The following is a 21131-nucleotide window of genomic DNA, read 5'->3' as shown; positions in this document are numbered from 1 at the left end:
TGCTCTTCTAGCTCCACCTCCCACTGTCCCCATTCTTGCTTTCCTGGCTAAACACTGACTCCCTCCTCCTGGCCGGTCTGCTCCCGGCCCCTTCTTCACTGGACTCCCATCCCCACCCTCCCACTCCCAGGGCAGAGCCCCCCCCCACCTCTGGGCTTTCGCTGATCTCATACTTACACATATGACAAAAATTCAAATATAACAAATTAATGAATTAAATTATATTTCATCCTCTCTGTCCCTTCTCCTCATTCCCCTCAAATTAGGCTGAAAGACTATCAGTAGGAAAGCAGCTACCAATTTTAAAAACCCGTCATTTCCCTAGGGAAGACAACAAAATCACTAACATGAACGACAGGATGAATTTCTTTGGTCACTTGCAAACCTCCCAGAGCATGAGAACTAGAGGGGCTCCCCCACCACTACCCCTTACCTCATACGCATGGAGAACCCGGATTTTTCACGCTCAACGTCTTTGGCACCAATGATTTAAATTCAGCCATGATTCTGGTAAATATTTTTATTGTTAGTTTTATCAGAAAAACTTGTATTACAGGCAATTTCTGATATATAATTTTATTAGAGCCAGAGATGATCACTTCTTCTAGAAAAACAAACCTCTGAGGTTAGAATGGAAGATGATGAAAAAATAGATTTCACTTCATAATTTACTTTTAGTAAGCCATCCAGTGCCCGCCAATTCCTTTGCGTATTACTTTAACATTGTATAACAGGTCATTAATAGAGAACACACAAGCCCCAAGCCTTCATATCCTGAATCTTCAAGTCAATCATCAACTTTTCTTAGATTTTTGAAAACATGAAAATAAAACCCATTTCCGATAACGGCACTCCCACGCCACGTATGTTATAAGGAGGTGCAGCAGTCAAGGCTAAGCCTCATATTTTCCAGGTTTTAGCTGAAATTACCTTCACTGGTTTCTTAGATTCTTATCAGTCTTGTCTGGGAGCTATTTTGCCTTATTGGGCCTAAAGAGAGCACAGTATTAAAATACGTTAATGATCTCTACTGACAATATGGCATGAGTGGGTTTCTAACTCTCTGGGGACATGAGTGGAGATATGACACATCCCAGGACACAGGTGAGTGCCCCTAGTTATCCCTGAGCAGTTTCACTTGATCACTTTGCCTCCGCAGCCAAAGTCTGGGGTTGGATCTTCCTAGCAGCTTCCAGAACTGAAACTGGGTTCACTTTGTCTCCAAATTCTTTTTCTTGATGCTCGAGAAGAATGCCCTAAAAGGAAACAAGAAGGAACATCAGTCGTCACTCTGAGTCACTCATTCATGGGACAGACACTGAGTGGCAGCTTGGGCAGCAGCAGCCAGAGATCTGGGTCAGGCCTGGCTGTGCTCCCGAGGGGTTCAGTTCTGGTGGCAAAACGGGACCAGGGAAGGTCACATCACAACGGGTGGGCTGTACCAGCAGCACTGTGGGAGCAGGAAGTCAGGAGGGACATCTACGTGGGGCAATATAATGGGGTGATCAGGGAAGGCTTCACAGATGATACAGCATGGAAGGCAGCCACGTGTCTACACGTAGAGGTGAAGTAAAAGAACACGCCAGGCGGAGGGAGAGCTGACAGAGGATGAGCTTCCAGAGAAAAGCCTCGAGGTGTGCAAGTGGAGCTCAGAGGTCAGACTCTGACCATCTGAATAGGGAGACACACCCTCTCTTGACTTAGTTTTCCTAAGAAAGCAGAGGCCGCTCCTGATACTGTGAAGCAAAATGCTCTGAGAGAGAGGATACACCAAAGTACATGAAAGTGGTAAAAAACATAAAATAGTGTGTTTGAGATCAGTATCGAGGAACACTTGTGAAAAACTTCCTCGACCCAGGACATCAGGGAGCTCATCTTAACAAAACAAATAAATAAACAAACATCCATAAATACGTTCGCTGCACCATTACTTATGAAGACTTTTTTAAAAAACCCAAAAAGTCCCACCACACTGAGGTGACTACAGGGAAGCAGATCAGGAAACTATATTTACATGTCTAATAAAGCAGTATGCGGACATTAAAAATACTGAGGAAGAATATATAATGACATAAGAGATGTTCATGATACACTGTTAAATGAAAAAAGAATATCTAGTGAGATTTTCTAAAAAAAAAAAAAAAAACCACAGAAAATAAGAGGCTTCTCAGTTCTGTTCTGTTCTGGCGGGTTGTGCACGGTGGTTGAGCTTACACAACGGCTCTCCTCACCTTCTACTGTTGCGTTTTCAAATTTTCTATGTTGAAAACACATTGCTTCTTTAAAGTAAGCATGCTTTAACGATTACTATTACAAAGGAAATCCCCACTGAGGGGCAGCTGACTCGGGGGACTGCGAAAACTCTGCTCTCCAGAATCCTGGAGGCAGGTCCCGCCGCTCAGCCAGGCCACTCCACCTGCCACCAGAAAGGAAGAAGGCTGCGCTCCAGGGGGCACCAACAAAGTCCAACCACACAGCTAGCAGCACCAGGAATGTGCCAGCCGGGCTGGGGGCCCTGTGAGCACCAGCTGAGTCACTGGCAGGCAAGAGAAGGCTGCCAGCGAGCTCTGCCCTGCCCCGGAGGCTGAGGGAAGGCAGAGTGAGGGAGGAGGGAGGAATCCCAGATCCCAGTGCGCCAGGGCCAGAAGAGGCTGGGCGACTGATCGTTTCGGGCAGGGGCCTGCCCAAGCACAAGGGCATCTGGGAGGGGTCTTTGGGAACCAGTGCTGAGGAGCGGCCTTGGGCAGGGGAAGGGTGGGGTCTCTGGAGCAGGACGTGTCTGAGTTCCTGAGCTCCATTCCCACTGTACCACTAGCACAGATACAGCTGTGTGTCTCGTGGCGGAGTTACTTCATATCATTCATAATTCATTTCCTTACATGTAGATGGGAATAAAAATCCCGAACATCCCAGACTGGTTGTGAGGACGGTATGAGATGGCACACATGAGGACTCAGAACAGGCAGGCATTCGCTGGCAGCCATGATCACTAAGACATTTTGGTATATTTACCAGAAAGGAAGCAAATAGGTTTGTATCATATCAGACACCAATCCATGCGAGATTCTAATACAGACAAGCAACAGCAGCTACCAACGTTTAAAAGGAAGAGATTAGAAGATCTTAAAATTGAAAGATTTCTATTCCTAGTAGCTTTTATTCCTCCCAAACTGAGAGAAGTGTGCAATTATTAACGTTAGCAGTGAGATCCACCCATGCAAATAATACCGTCTTTTTACAGAGGAGGCCTAGTGTTAATGTGATGCCCAAAGTTGGGAAAGACATGACTAGAGATCAGGCCATCAGTCTCGAGGTCCTCCTGTCGGGCCCTTGAAACTGCATCTACTTCACCCCACACCTGCTCTGGCATCTGAAGGCACTGCCTTCCAGCACAGGGCAGCCCCCCAGCTCAAGGCTGCCCACAGTCAACACGGAGCTGCCACCCACCTGCCTCCAGGGCCCACAGGGTCCCTGTGCTGACCCTGGAGCCTCAGAGCCGGGGCCCGGAGCAGCCTGTCTGCGGAGAAGTCTGTTACCTCTCCGGAGCGACACCCCACAGGGAAAAGTGCTGTCTTCCCCCACATCTCCTTGCTACTCCCCCTAATTCGGGTTGTTTTTCTTCCTTCTCTCCTCTTCCTTTTCTCTACTTCCATCCCTGATGACCTGGGAAAACTACAGGGGAGTAAGTTCTTGAAAGAATAAAAACAACACTTTTGTTCAAACGCCCAAGACAGAACTTGACATCAGGACCCCGGATGCAGGCGTGTGCTCACCCACACCTCTCAGTCCCCAGTTACTGGCCCGCAGAACCCCCAGACCACCTCAGGACATTACTGTGATGAGTGAGGAGATTCGAGTGTGAGGTGGCCTATGAGCAGATGTGTGGTAAAGGGTAATTCCCCTCTCTTTTCCGTCCTCACATTCCCTGGCTTTCTGGAAGGAAGGCTGCAAGACTCCAAGTAGGGAAGGTCACTCCCCACATTGGGGTCTTGTGCCTACAGACATCCACAGATCCACACGTGAACATGAGGAATTTACCTGCTTTCCTGATCCCACCACAAAAACTCCCCCAAGGATGAAGCCTTCGCCTTCCAGGTTTCCAGAAAAGCCTCTGTTCCGGGCTCGGAAGAAGTTGTACCAGACACCCAGACGGACAAATCCCATAAACATCATCTTCCGTCTTTGGGGACCGTAGAACTTTTTCTGCAGGAGCAAGAAAGACAGAGCCCCTTGGAGCAGCCTATATGCCTGCCTTCCCCAAGGAGGAAAGGTTCCCAACAGGGCATTCATTCTCGAAGACCCAAAACCTGCTGCTTCATGTCCTCCCCCCAACCTAACCCACACACGGCTCCCATTCAAGAGCACTCTCAACTGCCCAGGGAAAGAGAACCCTGCCAGGCCAACTTCCGATCCCCGGACAGGCCCACGCTCGGGGAACAGATATGCAGCTTTCCACTCTGCCTCTAACCCCCTGCTAGACACACACAGGGCTCTTGTGCCCGACAGGGTGCTAACAGCCCAACATCCTGCACAGGTGAGGGCAGAGGGGAAAGGAATATGGCTGCAATGAAGTAAGGGACAGGGGCTTGTGCTGGTCCCCGCCTGCATGGTGCAAGAACCCAGCGGGGCTTCAGCAATTTCCCAGGCTCCCGTGCCCAGGTCACAGTTCAGGAAGGGCTCAAGTAATAACTGAGAGGACACCTGTCAAGTGTCCCATCACACTCTGCCCAGAGGGCTGCACAAGCTCCTCCACGTCCAGGGCAGCCTCCAGCTCCAGGCCAGACATCCCCTTGGCCAACGAGCTCCCCTGAGCACAGGCCCCACCAGCTGTCAACAGGCTCACAGGAGATGCACCTTTTCATCCAGGAAGATTTCTCCCTTGAAATAAGGCTGGAAGTCCTGCACTTCGGTCCTGATTTGTTCCTTCACCACTGCATACAGGGGGACTCCCAGCTCATCCAGCTTGGGCTTCAGGGAAGACAGGTCCGCAGCCTCCTGCAGAAGACAGGGAACACCAGGGGCTCCCACTGCTGTGGTTCCGCAGCTGGCCAAAGCCCCGCTCCCCTGCAGACCCAGAGCGGGGCTGGCACTGAATGCAGAACAAAAGCAACAAGACGCCTGGAACAATGAAGGTCTGTGGAGCCCAGCAGAGCCTGGCCCAGCTGGGCCCAGGGCCACAGTTGTAGGGTGTCAGGCCCCCTCTTCAGCCCAGGCTTCTTGTTTTCTCCAGGGTGGGAAGGGGAGGCAAGGCTCCTATTATGGGTGTCCTAACCATGGCCTGGGGAGTATCCAGTAACTGAGAGATTGCCCCCAAACACGGCCCTCCACGTGTAGCCATGATGCCCCTCCCCTGCACCTGACCAAACCAGCAAAGCCTAGGAGACAAACCCCATTTGGGCCGTGTGAATAGTTGCCCCCACGCCTTCTCTCAGTTGGCTCCCCACCCCTCAACAACCTTCTTTTTCTCCCACTCAAATCCCACCCTCCAGAAAGGGGTCCCTGTTCTGAAAGTTCTCCCTGGTTCATCCAGCCTGGAGGAAAGCCCCAATTCTCTGTGCATATCCAATCTTTCTGCTTGGAGACTTTTTCGGAACCGAGTCTGTGTGTGATCACCAAGCTGAGCACAGTCACTTAAGTTCCCAAGTGTGTCTTATAGTTAGACGCCGTGTCTTCCATTTCTTGTATCCCTCCATTCCCAGCACACGGCTGGATACATGGGAGGTACCAGATACCAGGTGGAAAGATCTGAAGGTGAAGGTGGGTAATAGGGAGAATGCGGCTGGACTGATAAATACAGACATCCTTGACTCTCATGAATTACATGCTGGATGAAGAAAGGAAACTACATGTGTCTTGGTAAAGCTTCACTGTTCAGAACAAATTCTTCACGACTGGTGTCGGAATTAAAGAAATAGCAGCCCACCTAACTCCAATACAAGTAAGTCGCTGTATGGTAGCAACTACATTTAATTTTTTGTTTATTTTCTAGAACACATGAAAAGGACAGCTAATGAAGCAGAATCCTTTACGATGCACTCATCAAGAGCTTCAGTGAGTGGCAAACTTTGCCCTACAGCAGAGAGGACTACAGGTCTGCTGTGGCCAAAGACCACCTATGTGTGAGATGAAAGGATTTACTCCCTCTTCCTGGACTCTGTACCCTGGTGTGTCACTGCACAAAGCCATGAAGTGGAAACTCAGTCCTACACCTCTGGTCTGGGTCACTAAAATAACACAGACTGCCATCCAACACGTTTTTCACAAAATGCTCTGCCAGGCAGAGACTAGGGCATAGGCCAGCAGGTTGTAATTAGGGAGGGCAGTTGCTCTTGGGATCCCATGGGTTTAACTGACCTTGGGAAATCAAGTCACAACAGGCTTCCTTGTTGGTATTTGAAGGCATCACAGACTTTGAACCAAAAGCCCTGAGTTTTAAGGCCTCACTTTCCTATGGTAGGTAGAATAATACCCATGGTAGGTAGTAGTAATACCATGGTAGGTAGAATAATAATCCACATCCTAATCCCAGGAAGCTGTGAATATGTTTTGTTACAGGGCCAGGGGGAACTAAGGCAGTAGATGGTTGTTAACCAGCCGATCTTAAAGGACACCATCCTGTATTATCTGGGTGGCTCTAACCACAGGGGTCCTTCCAGCGACATGGTGATGCAATAGGAGAAAGACTGGACCAGCCATCACTGGCTGTAAAAATGGAGGAAGGGGCCATGAGCCAAGGAGTGCGATGGCCGCTAGCAGCAAAGAGGAAAGGAAATCACTTACCTCCTGGAGCCTCCAGAAGGAAGGCAGCCCTGCTGACACCTTGATTTTAGCCCAATGAGACCACTTTCAGAATTCGCACCTCTAGAAGTGTAAGCTAATACATTTGTGTTGTTTAAAGCCACCCAGTCTGTGATAATTTGTTACAGCAGCAACAGGAAATTAACACACCTCCCCACAGCAGTGTGACTTTGTCACAACCTCTGTCCCTCCACTTCTTTCTCCGTAAAACAAGCTGTATTTTCCAGGGATACATGGGGGAGACAACAGGCACTAACGTGCCCTGAATGTGAGTACATTCTCTGTTAGCCCAGCCACACAAGCAGAGAGAGAGCTCAAGGCTGAAAGGCAGGCCCCAGGCTGAGGGAGGAAAACCAGAGGAAGGAGGAAGACCACGTGGATAGGGCCAACGCCACCACGTGAGAAGTAATGCTGTCTCATTCCCAGTTTTCCCTCAGGCAAGGCAGATCTCAGAATCTAGGTCTTCTGCCACTGACTGAGTGACCAGGACAGGTCACCAAACCCCTCTGGCCTTCACCTATCTGTAAAGTGACAAGGCTGGACCCTGCCTGTCCTCAACAAGCTTCCTCACTTACCGAACAGGTGATCATGGCCTCCCTTTGAGGGGCCAACCTGGGGACCACCTGGTCAGTGAGCCCCAAGTTGCACCAAACGCAGCCACACCACTGGCATCACTGAGCTGCCAATGCCAAGAGCACACAGTGAGGCAGCCAAGGAACCACGTGCAAATCTGTGGCTCTCAGCTGTCCCCCAGGGACTCCAGGTGGGCTCCCCAAGAGGGAGACAGGTAGGTCCACTCTACAAGTGCAACCTTGTGCTCCCCACCCCCCGCCCTGTGTGTGCGGCACCACAGGTGAGGGCCGCCCATGGCTGTACCAGTAACCGTCCAGACACTGCATTTCAATAAGCAGGCGCCTGTGCTGTGCATCAGGAACACGGAATTGGACCTGGTCCCCATCCCTGATTAAATGGGAAGATGGCCCCGGAAACAGTCCGTAAGAACGCAAGGGCCAGAGAGCACCAAATGAGAGTCAAGTATGTTTGTTAACCCCAGAATGTGGTGAGTTGTTAAATGAATACACACAGGGAATAAATCAAAAGAAATACATAGAGCAAATAACAGCACTGATCGAAGGTCAGAGTGGGCCTACAGACCCTTGGTCCTGGCTGGAAATGCGTTGGCCCTGCTTGCTAGACTCCTTTTCTCTGAACAGATCCTTGACGTACTCACCTCTCGGCAGAGGAAACAGCCTGGCCTGCGCACAGCCATAATCACAGCTCCATTCTTTTCCCAGAGCTCCTTTGCTTTGAAAGTCCTTGGTTCTGGGGAGAAAAGACAAGTCAGTATTCTCTCCTCCCAGCCCAGCCTGGCCCCAATCATGAGGGAGCTCAAAATGGCACGAGCCTAGCAAACGACTTGGAAACAGCAAACAGGAAACACAGACAGGAACTAATCACCATTCAGAGGAAGGACCCCACTGTATACCTGAAAGGGCCCTCCCCCATCAAAATCTATTGGCAAACGTGAACATCCCAAACTGGAACATTTCTGGAAAAATGGCAAATTCCTTTGCTGGTACCAGTGGACATTATAATGATCCTTTAGGGCAGATACATGGCCAAAACCTGAAAGAGATCTTGCAATTTGATTTAAAAAAAAACAAAAACCCTAATTTAAAAAAAAAGTATTCACTGGGAATAGGTCAACAGAAATTTCTACAAAAAAAATTTTTTTTAAGATTTTATTTTTAAGTAATCTCTACACCCAACATGGGGCTTGAACTCACAATCCCAAGATCAAGAGTCACATGCTCCACCAACTAAGCCAGCCAGGTGTCCCAAACTGATTTTTTTTTTTTTAAGTAGGCTCCACGCCCAGCATGGAGTCCAACACAGGGCTTGAACTCACAACCCTAAAATTAAAACCTAAGCTGAGATCAAGAGTCCAATGCTTAACTGAACTGAGCCACCCTAGGTGCCCCCTTACGAAAAAAAGTTTTAACCTAAATATGTTAACGGCACTATTATTTACAAGATAGGGTAGAAGATGCCCAGCAAGGAAATGCCTCAGGGCATTGAGGTTCTGCAGTTCAAGCCAGGCCGTGGTCAGACAGGGCCTGCATCCAGCGGGGTGGCCTAGAGCACGTCTGCTCATCCAGCAGCTCCACTGCGGCCGCAGGGGCATCAAAAGATGGGTAGAAAAATGCCCACCACAGTGTCTGCGAACACAGACTTAGTGAGGGCTCAGCAAGTAGCAACTCTTAACTGTCATAGCATTTCTCAGAGGAATCCGTGTCCCTGTGGGATGTTATGTGGAAAAAAAGGAGCGGGCTGGGGTCTGTAATCGAATGAGATTGGGAAACCTTGGGTTGAACACAGCCAAACAGGGGTCTCTCCACAGGACTTCTTAGTCCTCCACGAAGGTGACCTATGCCGTAAGTCTGCAGTCACAGTGCCTGCCTGTCCTCGACAAGCCTCCTCACTTACCGAACAGGTGATCATGGCCTCCCTTTGAGGGGCCAACCTGGAGACCACCCGGTCAGTGAGCCCCAAGTTTCACCAAACTCATGCCAACTGCATCCACACCACTGGCATCACTGAGCTGCCAATGCCAAGAGCACACAGTGAGGCAGCCAAGGAACCACGTGCAAATCTGTGGCTCTCAGCTGTCCCCCAGGGACTCCAGGTGGGCTCCCCAAGAGGGAGACAGGTAGGTCCACTCTACAAGTGCAACCTTGTGCTCCCCACCCCCCGCCCTGTGTGTGCGGCACCACAGGTGAGGGCCGCCCATGGCTGTACCAGTAACCGTCCAGACACTGCATTTCAATAAGCAGGCGCCTGTGCTGTGCATCAGGAACACGGAATTGGATACACAGTGTTTCTCAAATGCATTTGACCCAGGAGCTCCTTTTTTGTGAAGATCCAGGGGACAACAGCAGAAAGTGAAAAATGCTTTTGATAAGAAAAACCTAAAATGTAAAACATGGTATCCAATAAGATCCCAACTGCATACTATGTACACATGGAAAGGAATGTGCAAAAATAAAAATGAGTGCTGTGTCAGGGTAATGGGCTTATCAGTAATTTAAAAAATGTTATTACATTTTTCCTAATGTTGTTATAGTGCCTTTTCAATTAAAAAAGAGAGAGAGAGAGACTTTTTATAAGGAAAAAAAATGAGTAAGTGCATCCCAGCACCTTGGAAAAGTACTGAGGCCGGTGGGGTCACTGCTTACCCTTTTCCAGGGTTTTCAGGTCTATGTCCTCCAGATATTCCAGCGTCGCTTTCTGGGACTTGGACAGAAACACGTCTGTGTTGGCCAGGAGCAGGGCCAAGGCAGCCGCCCCCAGGGCCCCCGCGCCAATGGACCATATCCCCATGCTGAAGAAACTCAGATCCTGGAGGAAAGACATTTCTGGAGATTGAGAGGAAGGAAGAAGATGTTATTGCTCCCACTTTGAGAGAGCTGGAATCTGGTCTCCATGCAAGCCTCTGGCTGGGCAGCCAACCAGGAGGCCAGAGGCACGGGAAGGGAGCAGAGGCGTCAGAGACGGGAGCGGATGACAGGACCAGGACCAGATGAGGGCCGCTGAGCACCTGCTGCCACAAGAGCTTGGGGAAATAACAGACGTGGAGGTTCCTGCCCCAGGGAGCTCACTCATGGGTCAGGCTGAGAACAGAGAAATGACAGCACTCTGAGATGCCTCTCTTGCCGTTCTTCTCCCATTGGGCTGTGGCCTCCCAGCTCTGTGGTGGGTCCATGCTGGGCCCCCTGGAGGCAGCCTCCTTCCCCTTTCTCCTCCCTTTCAGTGGCTGCTTTTCCTTCATAGTCTGGGAGTCTCCACTATCACCTCCCTGGGGGAAGGGCAGCCTTTTCTTCTTTGATCAAGAAATACTCAGAACACCAATCACACTGTTTTGTTATCTTATCCTTCTTCCTCTTCAGTTTGTGAATCCCTCAGAAACAGAGACCCTACCATTCATCCAGCCCCCAGGCAGTGCCCGGCAGGGCCTCACTCCTGGTAGGCAGGCAATCTCAGTACCTTCTCTCAACTGAGACTAGCTCTATGTTTCATTCATTATACAAATAAAACAGGCTCAGAGTGAAAATAAAACAAAAATCAAAAAAGAAGCAATACATAAATCCAGAGTCGATGAGAAAAGTAAATATCCCCTGAAAATCTAGCAGCTATTGAACAACACAGTTGAACAGAGATGGCCACTAGTAAACACCCGTGTCTAATCTGACATTCTGCCCCGTGTGCCTAGCACTACACAGACATCTGCCGAGAAAAGGGGAGTGGGCCCAGAGAGCAGGCATTATGTAAACAAAGAGCACAGTGCTGGGTGTCTGTCTGCCTCAGAGGGGCTGGCGGAAGAGGTCTGCATGGGCCAAGGGGCTCTGCAGTTGCAGTGGAGTCCCGGGCAGGTCCTGCAGAATCCAGCCTTGTTCCAGCTCACTCCTGAGGGCCTCCCTAAGGCTTCCTCTAGTTGGGTCCCTCGGACCGCAGCAGGTACCCCATCCAGCCTGCCTGCTCCAGACAACTACTTAAAATACTTCCGTTCCAGCCATGGCCCTCCAGCCATCCTAGGGTCTTATACTGGGGACTTCCTCCCTAAGTACCAGCATGACTCTGGGTAGAGGTCCCCGGGAACAGACCCAGTGTGTATGTGTGTGTCCCCAACCAAAGACTTCTGTCTCCCCTCCAGCACTTGGCTGGGGAGAGGATTTCTCCACAGGATTAAGCAAAGGCCCAGAAATCCATATGCCACTGCCACAGGATGGGCTTCGAGGGACCCACTGCCATAAGGTGGGGTTGGGAGTAATCTGGTGGTGAGGACTTTGGGAAGAGAGGGTAGGCCAGCCTTGTGTTAGGCCAGCAGGAAAAGTTCGGATTTGAGTTAAGAAATAAAAGGGGTCTTCCAGGCAGGGGGGTGGGGAGGAGGAATGACCAGATGAAAAGAACACTGCAAAAAGAGGAATTTGGCATCTGCATACCAGAGAAGGGGGAAAGGAAGGGGAGGTGGGGGTGGGGGGTGGGGGAGGAGGGCAGCTAGGGCACCTCTGAGGGGAGGGACTGGAGCTGGAGAGAGGAGTTCCTTACAACGGCACTTTTCACTGTGGCCTCCTGACCTGGCAGCACAGGCACCACATTTAAGTGAAGAGCTCACGCCTTATCTCAGGACTAAGGAATCATCAGCTGCATTTTAATCAGACCAGGCAGGCAATTCACCTGCACACGGAAGTTGGAGAAGCATTGCCTCAGAGCAAAGAATCCAGGATTTTGCGCTTGGTTAGCCATAAGCCGCAGAATAAGGTCCAGTGATGAGGGCAGGCTGGCCTGGGAGAGCTGCGCCCTCCAGCTTCCCTTCTCAGCTCACTATGGGGGACAGCGGGGCTCTTGGTGAGCCCATCTCCATGTTTCTTCCTGGGATGCCCTACCCCATCGGTTCTGTTCTTCAGGACTCTGACAGCTCGTCAAGAAGGCTTCCTGGATGCTCTGCCTACCCTCGCTACCACTCCCAAGAGACACCTCGTACCCAGTACACTTCCTGTGTGGTCCACACAAGATGTGGACATATCTACCTTTGACTCTGTCCCTCAGTTCGTCTCTGAACTGCCATGCCCAGCACAGTGCCTGCTTGGTACACAGTGAGCTCTCCAAAATTGCGCACACAAGTGAATTCAATAGAACTGAACGATGAGGATGATGACTCATGGAGAACCCAAGTTCTTGGGCCAAGCAGGAAAGAACCTTCCAGCCCACGGGCTGGCTTCCAGTTCTTTTACGAGGCAAAGTTACACATTACTCAATTATAACTCAGAACAATTAGGGGTATTCACAGAACAACCACAGCTCTCACCTGTGTGCTATAAACAGGAGATTCCCCAGAGCCTGGAACAATTTCTGCACCTCTATACACGCCCCAAACACCCCTGGATTTCTGACATGTGTGTATGATTCCGGAGCAGATGATGTGGCCTCTGATCACAGATCTGATAACATTTCTGCGGCAGCACACAAAGACCAGCTTACGTCTACTCTACAAAAGGACTCGCTTCAACTCCCAAAACACTTGAATGCATTGCGGGAAGCTTAGAGAGCCTTACACTCAGCTCCACATTCTCCTAACACAGCACTGCTGCTTTAGAGACCAACAGGCTCCATATTCCCACCAACAACCAGTTAGCCTATTTGCTCATGACTGCAAGGGAACAGGACTCAACTAGACCCCACATTTATTTCCAATCATTTATTCAGCACTGGCCTGTTCAATAAATGGCAATTTGGGAGAACAGACAACTAAATGAAACGCAACCCTCAAGGACACACAGGCCTAGCACACAGATAACAGAAATTCAAGTGGAAAGGGGAGGCAGCTTGGGCCAGGTATGGACATGAAGCTATGGGGATGAGAGCCAGCTCCATCTGATCTGGGAAACCACAGAAACACCCAGAAGGAAGTGGCTTTGGGGCTGGCATGGGACTCAGGGGGGCAGAATAGAAGGGCTAGGCCCTGCCTGGGCTGAGTAAGCCTGGGAAAGACCAGGATGGCTGGGGGGGTTGGGGGGTGGGTGGATATCAGTGCTCAAGGCACTTGGAGAATGCAAACTTCTATGTCCCAAAGGCCCCCAACTCCTCTACCTCATGTTCAAGAGCCAGAATACAAGATGTGGGTATTGTTTACCACCCCACTCCCACCTCGAGCTGTGACCCAGAAAGTGTGAGCAAAGAATCACCCCTTTGAGGAGCGTGAACCTCACTCTCAGCCCCAGCAGCACTAAGATGTGAGAGCAGTATTAGCTCCAGGGGTGAGTCAGGGCTCTCCGTGAACATACGCCAGGGGACCTCTAGCAGCTGGCTCTTCTGCTGGGGTTAGCGGTGAAAAGTCACCCCTGGAAACACCTAGAGAATGTGCAGGTCCAGCCCCTCAGCCAAGCCTCCTTGAGCTACGAAGCAATTCCCATCCTGGCCCATCTTGGAGCATGTACCACTGCAACTTGCTGCATAGTGAGACTGACTCGGGCTCCTGGATCACAGCTATTCCCAGGACAAAAAGCGGGGAGGGGAGGGAGACCCTCCTCTCTCAACAGAACAAAGCATTTTCACATGGGCCTCTAAGGCTATTGGGAGAGAGAGGGATTTATTTAGTGTCACTTGATGCTCAGGGCCTAGTTTCACTCACCCAACAGTCCTTAATGCAGATATTACCCTGTTTTACAGCGGACAGCACTGACTTCGGAGAAGTTCAGGACTTCTCCAGGGTCACAGAACCCACAGGCAGCAGTACAGTAACAGGGACCCAGGTCACTAGGACTCTAAAGCTGCAGTCTTCTACTGTCATACCTTGTCTCCCCACACATTCATTTGTGGGTTTCTGCGGGTCACGGGGCATGATCCCCCTTTGTCTTAAAGAGCATTAAAAAAAGAAGATTGACTTGTTTTTTCGGTCACCAAATACAGCCAAACCATTAAAGGAAATTTACCATATGACAGATGTCCCTTCTCTGTCCTCCCCTTCCTAGCCTCATCTGTTAAGGAAAAGGTCAGTTTCTCCGAGAGGTAATAGCAAGGTAGTTTGCAGAAGCCCGCCCCCACCTGATGCGGCTACAGCCCTCGTTTCCCACCGTGGGACTTATCTGGTCTCATCCTCTCCCACAGGAGAAGGTGAAGCATGCTAAGAGCACAGCCGAACAACAGCTGTGGCCGCTCAGAGTGGCAGCTCTGGTGAGGGGAGAGCATGCTGGTGAGGGGGACAAGACCCAGCTGGGCTCCCTAGGCGAAGCTGGGGTCATCCCCTCTTCCAGCCTCATTTTCCTCTACTCCAAAATGATGGGACTGGACTAGGTGAATGTGAAGGCTCCTTAAAGCATCCCAGTGCCATCATGGGGGTCTATCAAAACCAGCTCACTTTGGAGTCTGCACATTCTTGGGTCCCTATCAGAACTCTCCCCCGCTCCAGTTCAGTTTCCAGAGGGCTTCTTCCCTGCAGCCCAGAATGCCACAAGCCACTTCCCGCCCTAGTCCCTGATCCCCAACCTCCGTAGTTCAAACCTGGGAGCAGGGCACTCACCATTCACAGCGGCCACACTCCGCTCCTGCTGACAAAGAGGCCGACTCAGCAGGAGCAGGCGGGAGTCAGGCTGCAGGGGAGGACTGGAGGCGGGGCTCTGGAGTCCCGCCTATGGCCCCAAGCTCACTCTCTCACACCATGGGCAGGACCAGGCCACCCAGAAACCCTGGGGCTCCTTCAGCGGTTAATACTCAATCTCCAGAACATCAAAATGGAGAGCTGCCAAGGCCCCCAGCCCTTCAGATAGCTGAACAAAGTTTGAGTCATTTGCAGTCATGCAAATTGTAACATTTATCAAGTGCCAACAGACCTTCCCTGCTTTCCGGTGCGTGCAGACGAATGAAGTGAAGGCCTTAACACCGCCCACGTGTCATACTAACTGAGATCAAAGAGAGATGTCCCTTTCTCCGTGGCTCCTTCTGCGGCCTGCTCCTTGCCCCATCCATCACCCCACACCCAAGAAGTCAGCAGGCACCACTGAGAGTAAGGGTACTTGCTATCTGTTCCTTACCCCCCTTTGCCTTGACTTCTGGTTCCTCCACTTAAGTGGCTCCTCTCACCCCACCCCTTCCTGGGTGACCTCACCTACTTCCAGCACTTCACTCCCACCCCTTGGTATTGACTTCCAGATTCCGATTGCTGTTCCTGACTCAGAGTTTGCACTTGGGGGTTCTGGAGGTCATCTCTGTGGCACCATGACCAACACTGACCTCCACTTAGAGTCAGTGTTTCTTCTGGAGTTCCCCAGCCGACTGCTCAAGCCAGAAGCTGAGAGTCGCAGCCCGCTCCTTCTCCCTCGCTGCCCGCCTCTAATCAGTCAGGAAGTTCCATCCATCCTCCAAAACATGTTTGCCCCCCACCCCCGGAGGCCCCTGTTACTCCGTGCTGGTCCACTCTGCTAAGCACAGAACAGGCTTGGCCGGAGCCAGGTCCTCTCCAGCTTTCTCTCCATGCTGCAGCCAGAGTGGCAGTAGAAACCCCAACCTGCCCGCATCCTTGCCTGGTCCTGGGCTCTCTGAACTCCTCGGCACGGCCGACGGTGCCCATCACAGCGTTCTGACCACGCCACGCGCAAGGACCGTAACATGTCTTGTTAGGCCTCCGAACCGTTGCTGTGCTGTTTCCTTTGCCCAGGATGCCCCTTGCCGCCATGCAAACGATGTGAAGGCCCAGCACAAATAACACTTTGTCTCCCAAGTGTCTTCCTGAGAGCCCTACTATCAACTGTTCCCTCAGCTCTGATTATATAGCGCGTGCGTGTGGAAACGCACAGGTACCTTTGCACACCGCACAAGCAAATGGACTCAGTGTACTTTAGTTACTGGCGTGTCTACGTACACACTATGGTGGAACAATCTGAGGACAGCGGCTGCTACCCCCAGCACTTAACACAAATCCTGCTCATCAGTAGGCCATCAATGTCCAACGAAATTATCTGAATATCATTCTTTAAACTCCATGTTGGAACTGATTTGGAGGTACCCAATTTCAGCTCAGTACCAGAAAGTAATTTTGGACAGCGCTGGCTTGAGCTTGAATCAAACACTCAAGCCTGGGGTTTAGGTGATCTTGGGTTGGGTCCTAGCCCCACTGCTCAATGGCAAGGCAATATGAGCACCTGTGGCCAGCGCTGTCCTGCGGGATGTGTACATGCTCACTCCCTGCTTCCCTAGGCCTAATTCCTGCCTGTTCAAGGAGCTGCCTCTGGGCAGGAACTGATAAAGTCTTCGTAAAACAAAGTATCAGCACTGAGTGGGATAATTCATGTCTGAAACAAGTAGAGACAGCATCGTAGTCTATACACAGAGGGTACATCTGCCCAGCCCAGCCCCACTGGGAGGGAGGAATCCTCCCTCGCCAGAATGAGCTGGCTTGAGACAGGCCAAAAGGAAGAGAGGGGTGCTGAGGAAGGCAAAGGAAACGAAGAATGCACATGGGCCTCCTTGCCTCCAGCCCTCAGTGAACAAGGCTGGAAGGGACGTTTCATCTTCCTTCTTTGCTCTCCTGTCCCCTCTTCTTCCCTCAGAGCTCTGGTCAGCCCCTCCTTCACTGATAAATGAGGAAACTAAGGCCCAGAGAAGGGGCTATCTAGTCCAAGGTCACATGGGGGTAGGGCTGGTCAGTGGCTGTGCTGGGACTCAGGTCTGGGTCTCCCAACTCCCAATCCATGGTTATTTATCCTGCACTGGGCACTCCTGCAGTAGCTGGAACAGTGTGGGGTAGGGTTGGGGGATCAGGGTTCAGGAAGACCGGGGGTGGGGGGGTGGTTCCTGAAGTCCGTTCGCTGGCCTGAAGGCTGAAAGCAAAATTGCTCCTGAACAGGGACTGGGAAATCTGTGGCTAGAAAGAGCACCAGTCTTTCCCAGGCCCAGTGCTTTGCAAGCAGCTTACAGTGCAAAGCCAAATGTTTTTGTAAGGGTCACATTGCCCATTCTCAGCTGGGAGGCCATTCTGCACCTCTCCTCCCCACAGTAACAAGGTCCTGTCGATCCTGGATGATATAAGGACAGGCTTAAAAATGCCAGTTTAGCAGCCTGGTGACATGCGCACCCAGGGCCCCATGAGCAGTAGGGGATGCGTTCCCACCCACCCTTGTCATCAAGGACTACAGACCTGGCCACTTGCAGTGAGCTCTTACCGACTTGCCTCAGTCTCCCAACTTCCTGTTCTGCTCCTTGGGGCGACCGTCTGCCCAGCTCTGGCCCAGCTGTCCTCTCAGATGCCAGAGTCAGGAAGTTCTGAACAGAGGCTGAAAGTAGAACAAGAGGACATAATCAGCTACTGGGAAACTTTGAGACAAAGACAAATCCTCTGTTCAGGGATTGAAGCTACAACCCCCCAACATATGTGGCTATTCTGCCCCTCACTTGCACGGCCTCCTGACTGGGCTCAGAACACCAGCCCTGTCAAGTTATATGGGTGTGGATAGGAGGGCAAGGGTAATACCACAAAAGACTGTGGGTTTCTACTCTTTGAGAGGTCACCTTGTCCTTCAGTATCTCCTTCCTAAAAAGAAGGGAACTTTGAGGGGTTGTCGAGAAGAATATACAAGAGCAACCTACAACACAATAAAATATTGCAGGACACTTTTATTTTTTAGTACTGCAGAATTTAAGGCAGGATCTTTCTCTTCTTCGCGGGACTCAGATTCACTCGTTCTTTGAGGGCAGGTCATTTGAAGGACATAAAACACTGAACAACTTCTCCAGCTGTGCCACCCCAGCTGGGTTACTACAGGCCTGCCTCCTGGGCATAACTCTGGGTCTGGAGGGAACCCTGGCTGCTCTCAGGCCCCTCTGGCCTAGCTGTCCACTCTACAACGCATCCTCCGTGCAGTGCCTGTCACCAATGCCTTCTGCACTAACAGCACCAGGGAAGGCAAAGGGCACTGTCCCAGTTGAAAACTCCCTGTGCCAAAGGCCACTGAGCACAGAGGTGAGGCTGGTGCCCCCAGCCTCTGGACAGTTGTTGCCACACAAGCCTCAGGAGAGGGAGACTTGGGAGTCTCTCAGCTCAACATTTCAGAGGCAAGAATTTGGCTGGCAGGAGAGCTGCCTTATTTCTGAGATACTTACAGAGCCTGGGGTTTCAAGCCCCAGAATTCTAGTCCTAATCAAATTTTGGGAACCAATTAAGTGACACAAGCCGATAAGGCAATCATCAGAAATGTCTTCTGTACCCCTAGGGAACAATGCATAAGATCTCAATGCCATGCATGCCCTTATGGGGGGGGGGGGGTATGGGAAGAGCCACGCCAAGAATAACTAAAATCTACATCAAATTCCTACAGGTTGTAGAACCTGGACAAGGCACGGTTTTTCCAACAGTAAAATGTGAATGATTCCCAAATTACCTTCTATAGAGTTGTAACAATCAAATGATTAAGTGTACAGATGGTGCAGGGTACCTGGGTGGTGCAGACAGTTAAGCAACCGACCCTTGGTTTCAGCTCAGGCCCTGATCTCAGGGTCGTGGGATGGAGCCCTGTCTGGGGCTCCTGGCTGAGCCTGCTTGGGACTCTCTCTCCCTCTCCCTATGCCCCTCCCTCCCTTTCTAAAAAAAAATAAATCTTTTTAAAAAACGTACAGATGGTGCTTTGTAAGCTATCTTACAGAGTGACATAAATATGAGGTATAATGCTGACTCATTTCTAGATTAGTCAATGATTGCCCCTAAAATGTAGTTTGTACACAAGATGGAGGGTTTCTGATGACTGGCTATGTTCCAAGGAGTCAGGGTTTGCATTCTGAATCCCAATTCTTGGACTCCAGGACTGGGCTGGAGCAGGAGCATCCAAGCAGGTTCCTGGACAATGCACTTTAAAATGAATCCTAAGTGATTTTTTTTTTAATCATCTACCAAGTTCAAAGAAAAATACACTGAAATTAAAAACAACAACAACAACACTAAATTGAAGTCTAAGTAATTGAGCTGTGGAAACAGCATGGTCTGGAAGGAAAAAAAGGCCCAGAGTCAGCTTGGTCTGAACCCCAGGCCAGCTTCTGGACTCCCTGGGTGTGCTCCCTCCCCAGAGCCCTTGTCAGGCTGGGCCTTAACCATTTTTTTCTCCCTCTCCTTCACCTCCCTGCCCCTGCAACAACCTTGAGACTGTCAGATCGGTGCCTTGTTCGTCTTTTCATTCCCAGACTTCAGCACCGGGATTTTAAATGCACACTTGGACTCTTTCCAATTCTGTCAGGCGTGTGTAACTTTTAGGGGAAGGAGGGAGCAGGTGCCTGAGATTCCGAGAAAACCGTGGCCCCATAAAACACAAGACCGTATGGAAGCCCAGAGCCTACGCAAGCGCAGAGCCGGGGAGCCAGCTCCCTCAACTTCTGCCGGTTCACCTGCGGCTGTTCCGCCCGCTACCCCTAGGCAGCCCCCGGGCCCGCCTCAGGCTCGGCCCGGCGGAAAGGACGCGCCAGGGCAGAGTCCTTTTCTCAGTTCTCTGTCCCAACAATTCAGGCAGGTCAGTGTCACCGGCCTCACTCAAAGCCCGGGGACGGGGAAGGGGGAGGGGGGTGGTTCTCCGCCAGTCAAATCGGCGCCGGCCCCGGTCTTCGGACCTCCAACGCGGGGTTCGCCCGCTGACCGTCCGCCGCGGCGGTGGTGGGGGCTGCCTGGGGCCTCGCGGGTGCGGCCGCGCCCCGCCGGCTCAGAGGGAGCTTCCAGCCGGCTCTGGGGCCGCCCGAGGGGTCACCCGCGCACCGCCGACCGGGCCTCGCTCACCCGGCCCTGCCTCGGTTTCCTCACCTGCGCCGCGGCTGGGCTCACCCCCGCGGACGTCATGTGCGCGCGTGCAGCTAGCCCCGCTTTCCCCCGCCCCCCTGCTCCGGGGCCCGGCGCCTGGAGGCTAGTGGGCCAAGCCCTCCCCCGCCCCAGGGGCCCGAGGGGCGGCCCCCGCGCCTGCGCTCCTTGGCGCCTGCGCCGCCTTGCCTCTCCCACGTGACCAGCCCCGCTCCTCTGGTGGGAGCTCGGACTCCACCCCCTCTCCCGGCAGGTCCCCGCCCCCTGTGGGAGGAGCCCCGGCTCTGCAGCGGTCCCACTTCTTTGGCACTGCGCCCGGTGCCGAGCTCGCCTTCGACCCAATGCGACTCTCGGGCAGCTCCACCTGCAGTCCTGCGGTCCCTCGTTCTCACAGCGCTAGCTTAGCTCAGTCCTTCGCGAGTGGTGACCCTAGACCCTTGACTCATTCGTTAGGGGCACTGCCTGGAGCAAAAGGAGGCTCTGGACTGCCTTAGTTGGATCTGAAAGCACCTGCCCCGTAGCCGTGGGCCGCAGACACCTTTCAGCTCAGCGATTTTTTGAGCAGTTTTTTTATGGACTTTTTTTTTTTCTTTTTGGCATAGGGATGAGGAATCTTTACGACCGACGCATTCCGATAAGTGTCCTTCAAGCTTTAGGGACAAATTCAGAATTGATAGCCCCTGACCCCATCTCACATTCTCTTTCACCCCCAAATCCTAGCCATTGGGCAGAGGATAGTGCCTGGTGGCCTGAGCACCGGCTCCTGGGATGTTGTCGGGCTCCTCTTGGAGTCTGAGTAACATGGTCTAGTTTGGCCTACACTTACTCATCCATTCATTCACTCATTCTTTTACTCCTCATATGTTAAGTGTCCACACTGTTTTATGAAAGTAGGCAGTTGGAAGAACACCTTTTCTGAGACAGGAAGAACTCACAATACAACACTTAAAATATCACTAGGACAACGGGGTGATCAGTCACAGTGTTGAATGTTGTAGCAAAGCAGGGC

The 21131-nt window shown here is 51.6% G+C and overlaps 1 protein-coding gene across 7 annotated transcripts; it reads right to left on the bottom strand.

Moving 5' to 3' along the window:
* Positions 1 to 936: 936 nt before the first annotated feature.
* Positions 937 to 20296, bottom strand: PRXL2A (peroxiredoxin like 2A). Of its 7 annotated transcripts, none has more exons than XM_032423791.1 (7): positions 20129 to 20296; positions 17489 to 17624; positions 10035 to 10214; positions 8030 to 8121; positions 4855 to 4995; positions 4039 to 4203; positions 937 to 1256 (listed from the first exon to the last, which is right to left on the bottom strand). In XM_032423791.1, the coding sequence occupies exons 3-7, from the start codon at positions 10210 to 10212 to the stop codon at positions 1143 to 1145; spliced, it is 690 nt and encodes a 229-aa protein (XP_032279682.1). In that variant the 5' UTR covers positions 10213 to 10214; positions 17489 to 17624; positions 20129 to 20296; the 3' UTR covers positions 937 to 1142. The 7 variants fall into 7 exon arrangements, with proteins under 7 accessions (XP_032279682.1, XP_032279687.1, XP_032279681.1 ...); XM_032423796.1 differs by having other exon boundaries at positions 10035 to 10197; XM_032423790.1 differs by having other exon boundaries at positions 17514 to 17624.
* Between the last annotated feature and the right edge of the window lie 835 nt (positions 20297 to 21131).

This window comes from Phoca vitulina, unplaced genomic scaffold (genome assembly GCF_004348235.1).
Source record: "Phoca vitulina isolate PV1807 unplaced genomic scaffold, GSC_HSeal_1.0 scaffold29, whole genome shotgun sequence".
NCBI lineage: Eukaryota > Metazoa > Chordata > Mammalia > Carnivora > Phocidae > Phoca > Phoca vitulina.
This window is presented reverse-complemented; position numbering and strand designations above follow the sequence as displayed.